The 7,243-nt window shown below is 51.2% G+C and overlaps 3 protein-coding genes across 12 annotated transcripts; 1 reads left to right on the forward strand and 2 right to left on the reverse strand.

The window, feature by feature from the left end:
- The first annotated feature begins 365 nt into the window (after positions 1–365).
- Positions 366–2,473, forward strand: PPTG_01496 (hypothetical protein). Its single transcript, XM_008894815.1, has one exon. The coding sequence runs from the start codon at positions 644–646 to the stop codon at positions 2,327–2,329; it is 1,686 nt and encodes a 561-aa protein (XP_008893063.1). The 5' UTR covers positions 366–643; the 3' UTR covers positions 2,330–2,473.
- PPTG_01497 (hypothetical protein) lies at positions 2,425–5,796 on the reverse strand. 10 transcript variants are annotated; one of them, XM_008894816.1, is made up of 10 exons: positions 5,235–5,796; positions 5,043–5,168; positions 4,886–4,977; positions 3,405–4,799; positions 3,276–3,338; positions 3,174–3,202; positions 3,043–3,097; positions 2,895–2,973; positions 2,740–2,826; positions 2,425–2,668 (listed from the first exon to the last, which is right to left on the reverse strand). In XM_008894816.1, the coding sequence occupies exons 1-10, from the start codon at positions 5,672–5,674 to the stop codon at positions 2,515–2,517; spliced, it is 2,520 nt and encodes an 839-aa protein (XP_008893064.1). In that variant the 5' UTR covers positions 5,675–5,796; the 3' UTR covers positions 2,425–2,514. The 10 variants fall into 10 exon arrangements, with proteins under 10 accessions (XP_008893064.1, XP_008893065.1, XP_008893066.1 ...); XM_008894817.1 differs by having other exon boundaries at positions 2,425–2,826; XM_008894818.1 differs by having other exon boundaries at positions 2,740–2,973.
- A 34-nt stretch (positions 5,797–5,830) lies between these two features.
- PPTG_01498 (hypothetical protein) lies at positions 5,831–7,127 on the reverse strand. Its single transcript, XM_008894826.1, has one exon. The coding sequence runs from the start codon at positions 7,044–7,046 to the stop codon at positions 6,069–6,071; it is 978 nt and encodes a 325-aa protein (XP_008893074.1). The 5' UTR covers positions 7,047–7,127; the 3' UTR covers positions 5,831–6,068.
- Between the last annotated feature and the right edge of the window lie 116 nt (positions 7,128–7,243).

Raw genomic sequence — 7,243 nt, forward strand, 5'->3', positions numbered from 1 at the left:
CCATTTTTGTATCCCAACAGCACTGATGGGCGGACAATGACCGCGCTTGCGGAATTCAAAACCACATCCCATTTATAAAATCTAAAGGGTTATTGACCAGCACTCTAGTTCATAAAATAGAGCAGGTATTGGCGACAAAGGAGAGGCTCGATTTTAGCAGTTTCCTGCTAAAACTGGCGTAATCAGCCACAAATGGTTTTTACCGTCAATCGCGCAGACACAAATGGGGCGGAACTCTTAAACATGAACTCCTGTTTAAGTGTTTCTGTACACCCTAGAAGGCCAGAGCAAGTGTTGAGCATTGACTTACTTGAGATGCACAAATTGCAGAATAAAAGTATCTCTTTCACTTTGTAAAGAACGTTGCTTAATTAGAGTATCCCATTGCGACAGAAACGGGTCACCTTCCCCTCGTCAACCGCAAAGGCGCTGAGCAGTTTTCATCAGCCATTTACCGTCATCTCCTATTGCGGTCACTCACCGGTCCCCTTTGCGGCAGCTTTAGCGCGTACATCTGCGCTTCCCCGGTATTCACCCCTCTTGCAGTGCAATTCGACGCGTGTCTTCTCCCGTCTGCCACCTCCCGGTTCGCTATTAGCCTCATACTCACCAAGTTACAGCCAGATCAAATCTGTATACCCACATGGCACGGTCGAGCGATACCAAGCAGGCTCTACTGCTGAACCCGGAGTTCTGGACGCCCAAGCAGCTCGAAGAGTGGCTTAAACGTTTCGAGGACGGTCGATATGCGCGCTTTGTTGGCCCTTTAAAGGGCCGCAAAGGGGCAGAGGTCGTGCGCTTTACGGCCGCCGACTGGGCAAAACTTAACCCGCCGGACCTGGCTACGAGCCTCCGCTTCACGCTGTTGGGCATGGTACAAGTGGCTACGAACGACGATACGCTGGCCATCGTGACGGACTTTGTGCCGCTCGCTAGTTCGCCCGGAAAAGTCAAACGGGAATCGCCCCAAAAGACGGTGCCAGTCAAGTTCCCGCCGATGGTGGAGCTTCCCTCAGTTCCGGTGTTGATCTGTACCGTGCTCTTTGTTATTCTAACAATTCTTTGCTTCACGGTTCTGCGTGGGCCTCTCGCTGATATCGGCATTGACTCGGAGAATCTTGTGAAATATGGATCCATCCCGCTCGTCAGTGTGGTGTTCACGTACTTCCACATTTGGGTGGCTCTGTGGATGACCTTCTACCCGCTCGAGTACACAGGCTGCTTGCAGATTCCAGACACTAATACGGGCTTCGGATGGCAAGGAATCGTCCCGAACAAGGGAGAAAAAATGGCTCGACAGGCTGTGCAGATCATGACGCATCAGCTTCTGCAGGTGTCAGAAGTGTTCGCGAAGATTGAACCAGCACAGGTGGTTAAGGAACTGGAGCCTATTCTGTTCAACACAATTCATACGGTCGTGGAAGACATGGCACTGAAGTACAGTCCCGAGCTGTGGGCTGTACTGCCGACTAAGGTGAAGGAGGAGATTGTCGAGAAGGTGAAGGAAGAATCACCCGCTCACATTGAGGCACTTATGGACGAGATCCGCAACAATATTGAAGATGTATTCGACTTGGAAGACATGGTAGTGACCAATATGTGCAAGGACAAGCAGCTTCTCGTCAACATGTTCGTCACCTGCGGTTACTCGGAGCTGGCCTTCATCCGTAACTCAGGTGCGTACATGGGAGGAATCTTTGGTCTCATGCAGATGGGTATCTGGTTCGTGTACTCGGACCGCATCGTGGTGTTCCCGGTCATTGGCTTACTGGTTGGTACTATCACCAACTGGCTTGCTCTCAAGATGATCTTTGAGCCGGTGAACCCCAAGCGATACTGCGGTATCACGTTCCACGGTCTATTCCTCCGTCGTCAAAATGAAGTTGCCGAGGTTTACGGAAAGATGGTTGCTCGTGACGTTCTGAACTCACGCAACATTTTCGAGGCCATTCTGAAGGGCCCGTACTCTGATCGCCTCTTTGAGCTTGTGTACGACAACGTCCAAGAAGCAGTCAACGCTGCCACTGAAACTACGCAAAAGATCATTAACTTCAGTATTGGTGAGGAGATGTACGCCAATATCAAGGAGGATGTCACCAACCACATCGTCGAAATCTTCCCGGACAGTCTGCGCCAGATCGAGAGCTACGCTACGGTCGCTATGGATTTGGAGGTTACACTCCGCGAGAAGATGAAGCTGCTGACTTCGGAGCAGTTCGAAAATCTGCTTCACCCCATCTTCGAGGAGGATGAGTGGAAACTCGTGGTAATGGGCGGCGTGCTAGGCGTTGCGATCGGCGTTGTCCAAGCTTTCCTGATCAATCACTAACAAGCCCCTTGTTTAAGTTAACGCATGGGTTCTGTCGTAGATGAAGGACCGTTCAGACCGACAAGTTGTGCGATGGCTAAAAGGTACTTTGATGCTTGAGATGGATAAATTATCAATTCACGTGTATTCATTTGATTTCGCTCTTTTTTTTTCTTCTTCCAAATTCAACTCGCAACTTGTGTCTTCTAGAGCTGAGTTTGGTCGACGCTGAACTGGCAAACAGGACAGACCTTGTTCAGAGACAGCCAAGAGTCGACACAGTCGGAATGATACGAGTGAAAGCACGGCAACGACTTGATCTCCTCGCCGACTTCGAAGCTGCAGCGGCAAATCAAGCAACTATGAACAGCGGAGATCAATGTTAGTAGATGCGTGTGACGACATGTTAGCGAGGTGCATATCACACGTACTCTGGATTTCCTTGGTCGTTGTGTTCTTTCGCCGTACTGAAGGTGTATGTTGGGAGCTGGCTTATCAACGAAGCAGATGCGCCACGGCTACAGTGAAAAGCGCAAGTTGGTCAGATATGTCTTGCTCATATGATATGAATAAGTTATCAACTTACCATTTCGTGGTGTGAGGACGACGGCCTTGCTGGTCTCGGGCAGGGGGAGGAGGCTCGTTAACCTCAGTCTCGATGCTCACTGCAAGGCACAAGAAAACTCAATAAGCGATGCCGTATCGTACACAACACTGCGCGGGGTGGTGCTTACCGATCCGATAGTCCAGACTTGGCTGAACGTCTGTCACTGGAATTCCTCTTACAAACTGCAACAAGGATGTCAGCATGTCAGTCATGAACGAGCTGTGTAAATGATACCAAATCATGTAAGTATATACGCACCTCGTCATCATAGTTATTTCCTGGGGTGTCTGCGATGACAATAACAACGACCATCAAGTCAGTAGTGCCATCAACTAGGCATAGCTCGCAGAACATACGTACCCAAATCAGTTTCGTACAAATGCTGCAGCCATCGTGCATATTCCTCGTCGAAAGGCATTATTCCTGTAGTCATCCCACGAAATGTAAGAACTCCAGTGTAAAACAAGAAAAACGAAATAAAAGACGTACCTGCGCCGATGTCGAATGAAGATGGCGCGTTCTCGTCCAACGACTCTTCACTTGCTCCCATCATGATCACTTTTTCGCGTATAGCATCAGGAAGCGCAAAGCGGAACAAGTGGCGTAACGGCAGTACTTTCGTTTGACCATGACCCGCATCCACCTGAAAGAGAAGATAGATGTCCACACGATTTCTGTGCGCCTTCCGAATCACATCAACTTTCTCTAATGTGAGGTCTCCGAACGGCGTTCGGACATCAGGCTGGCCCAGCAGGAACGTGACAGCACTTGGCCCATCGTATCGCAGAGCCTTCGCGCTGCTATCGCGTCGTTGCTGCTGAGAAAAGGAGCTGCTGACATGAGCTGCGTTACCGTTTGCAGCTACCGACGAAGCACCAGCGGATGTGATCTCGTCCATTTGTCTTATGGGCAACGGCGACTCCATTGCAGGGAACGCGCTTGCATCGTGCGCGTACAAGATGCGAACGGTGAACTGTTTGGGTAGTGAGAAAGTGGACGAAATGCAGTCGAAGTCGCCCTTTTCAAGGCTTAACGTGACAACCCCCTTATCGTCTTCCTTCAGTCCAGCTTCTCCCTCGACAACTTGTAACTCTAACAAAATACTGGCGTGTAGTCGGCACTCAAAAATCAACTCCCCTTGTCGTCCGAAAGGCAAATGGTACATTTTGAGCATGAGATCGCTGCAGTTTTTGAATTGTCTTCCCACCCGGAAAATGTGCATTCCACTGTGAAGATCCACATCACGAACTCCGTTCACCATGCTAGAAAAGAGAACGCCCTTCTCGTTTTGAATAACGAAATACGGTCGACAAATGTCCGCCAACGGCGACAACGCAGCAGGGGATGAACTAGCAGCGTCATCGGCACAGTCCGGGCCTGACAATAAATCAATCTGCCGGATGTAAATCGGTCGAGCGGCGGGAGTTACAGCGATACCCGTCAGTTTATGCTTTTTCTCCTCTAGAGCTGGCGAGTCGGCACACTCCGTAAGTTTCCTGTCACGCATCTCCAGCAACTTTCCAAAATCCGCAATGTATCGTGCTTGAGGTCGCGGTAATCCTCCGGTGTATGCTGCGTTTTTCGGGTCATTGCCACTAAATGTTCGCTGAAGCTTAGCTGGCCAGGTCTCTGCGAGTTTAATATGGTGTAGATACGCACTGAGCAGCTCGTTGCCAAAGTTTTCAGGGAATGACGACGCGTCGGTACAGTAGAGCGTGCAGCACGTTGCAAATACACTCATCTGCTCGTTGTTTGGAGCCAGCAAAATTGCAACATTTGATGGCTTCAGGTCCAGCCAGGCCGCCACCGTCGACGTAACCACGAAACCGGAATGCATCGACGGAATCGGCCCGCGGCAATATGAAATGGAAGCAATTCGTCCATCTGTCATAACAAACCATAAGTACAACGCAATACCTGTTAGCACTGCAAACTCTGCCAAATACTTTTATAACCAGTATACAACGTACCGCAAAACTCGTCGAACACCAGTGGCTTGTGGTGCATCCTCTTCACGCCATCAAATAGTCCACAGTCAAACACACACGCGCCGTCTTCAAACCTGTGGGACCAACATGCAATTATAATCAGATATTCGGGTGATTCCAGCTTGAAGAAATTCCGTACCTCTTCGACATCTGTAAGTCCAACTGCTCCAACACCTTCACTGCCGAGTTCCAATTGCGCGCCGATGAGTACGCACCTAAGAGTCGACTGAACGTCGTAATATGTGGTGGCGCCACGCAATAAACCCTTCAAACAATGACAAAAAACGCTTTAGTACCAACATTTCTCGTTGTCTTCTCGAATGTCACTAACCTCGGGGCAATTTGAATGAAACATCCGTCCTCGCTGGTCTTGGCGAACAGTGCATACTGTACTGCACTTTGCAGCGACGCCTGCAGCCTGTATGTCCATAGCAATACCCTATATGTGTTGGAAGCGGTGTTCTCGCTCTCCTGTTTGATGTCGTTTGCATCTTTTGCTGCCTCAATTGCCTCGAAGCTCTCTTGGGCGTCCAGCAGCAGCGACGGAGGCGGTGATGACACTGGCATCTTCTCCTCACTATCGCCATTTGCATTCTCTTCTGCAATCGCCTCCATGGCTGTCACCTCAGTGGGCGACGGAGGCAGTGATAGCTTGAGCAGAAAGCGACGCACGCGCGGATCTTCAGCGATGCGCTCCGAATTCATGCGGCGGATGAGCACGGAGCCGCGCTCCACCCACGCCAGGCTCTCGGGAAACTGCTGCTCGCTCATGAGCTGGTAGGTTGTTCTAGCGAGGTAAGTCCAAGTGAACTCCTACCGACGCTTTGAATAATGAAGGATAGAATGGGATAGAGCAGTTTGAAGTGGTGGAAGAGTTGTCTGATTATGTTGACGGTTCTCTTGGAATTAATAAGATTTCAGATAGGTTACGCTTTCGATAAATTTTACATTCTGAGTATTACGCTGGATAATGCACTCCTACAGCACCGGATGGAAGATCGGGAATTGTGGCGATGTAGAAGACGAGGTGCTCGTTCTGATTGTTGATGTGGGTGACGAAAGCAGTTCGATGACATCACCTCAACTCGGCACGAAAGAAGACCAAAGCAAAAAAAACATGAACTTATTACTAGATGCAGTCAAGAAGCTCATCATGCCATGCTATCTACTTGCGCGGAGGCGGAGCCACGTTCTGCGGCAAGGCCTTACCGTACCCGGAGCGGAATGTAGTGCCCATGCTGCCAGCATCGTCGTGCGTGGGCTTGTTGGAGGGCTTGGCCCACTCCAGCTTGAGGATCAGGTGGTCGTAACCGTAGCCCTGCAGCTTGTTCAGAGCCTTCTCGGCGTCCTCGCGGTACATGAAGCTGACGAAGGCGAAGCCACGAGACTGGAACGTCTCGCGGTCCTTGGCCAGGTACACGCGGGACACGGGACCGAAGGCGCGGAATAGCTCCTTAAGGTCATCCTCGCGCGTGTCGGGCGACACGTTGGTCACACGCAGCGTAGCGCTGTCATCGCGCGAGCTGTCGCCACCAGCGTCGCCTCCAGCTCCCGCACGGCCACGCAGACTAGGCGGTACGTACTTGCTGGAGCCAAAGGCGCCGTCCAGAGCGGAACCACGAGCGGCAGGCTCCGCGGATGCAGCAGCAGGGGCAGCGGCCTCGCCAGACTCGGCGCGCTTGGCCATGTCCTGCTCCAGTTCCTCCTTGGGTGTGTCCTTGTAAGGACACTTGAGCGTCCAGTGATCGCCCACCATGCCACAGTGGCGGCAGACCACAATGGACGAGTTCTTAACGCCAGCAAAGATGTTCTCCTCCTCCTTCTTCTCACCCGGCAACACCTGGTCAGCGTTGGGGTCCTCAAGCTTCACCTCCTCATACGACATGTAGGTGACGTTGCTTCCATCGCCATCGTCTAGCGCGTCACCAAATTTGGCCCATTTCTTGCGCTCGAGAGCACGCTTGCTGATGCGCTCCACCTCCGTCACTTTCTTAACCTTCTTGGTGACCTTGACCTTGTCGCCAGCCTCATTCACCTTCCACTCCACGATCTGACGTACGCCATTCGAGTCCGGCTCGCTCTCCACACGCTGCGGCAGCAGGTCGTCCTCCTCATCGCCCCATCGCATGCCCGAGATCGCCATGATGTCTGCAAGGAACCTTTAGAACTGAGGGGGTTGACTGTGGCGGCCAGTCATTGGTTGGCCTCGAATAAAGAATACCTTTTTATCCGATAAACTCGTCTCGATAAAGCACAGATTTGTGTCACAAAACCCCATCAAAACTGATACATTCTTGTGGTTTTTATTAAAAAGTGTATCCATCCAGTTGTGTCCAGTTG

The sequence above is a fragment of the Phytophthora parasitica genome (genome assembly GCF_000247585.1).
Source record: "Phytophthora parasitica INRA-310 unplaced genomic scaffold supercont2.3, whole genome shotgun sequence".
Classification (NCBI taxonomy): domain Eukaryota; phylum Oomycota; class Peronosporomycetes; order Peronosporales; family Peronosporaceae; genus Phytophthora; species Phytophthora nicotianae.

Coding starts and splice junctions, on each gene's coding strand:
- PPTG_01496 (XM_008894815.1), top strand. CDS start 644: ATGGCACGGTCGAGCGATACCAAGCAGGCTCTACTGCTGAACCCGGAG.
- PPTG_01498 (XM_008894826.1), bottom strand. CDS start 7,046: ATGGCGATCTCGGGCATGCGATGGGGCGATGAGGAGGACGACCTGCTG.
- PPTG_01497 (XM_008894816.1), bottom strand. CDS start 5,674: ATGAGCGAGCAGCAGTTTCCCGAGAGCCTGGCGTGGGTGGAGCGCGGC. Junction 4,800..4,885: donor GGTGTTCGACGAGTTTTGCG/GTACGTTGTATA, acceptor TTGTTATGACAG/ATGGACGAATTGCTTCCATT. Junction 2,827..2,894: donor CGTCCTCACACCACGAAATG/GTAAGTTGATAA, acceptor TTTTCACTGTAG/CCGTGGCGCATCTGCTTCGT.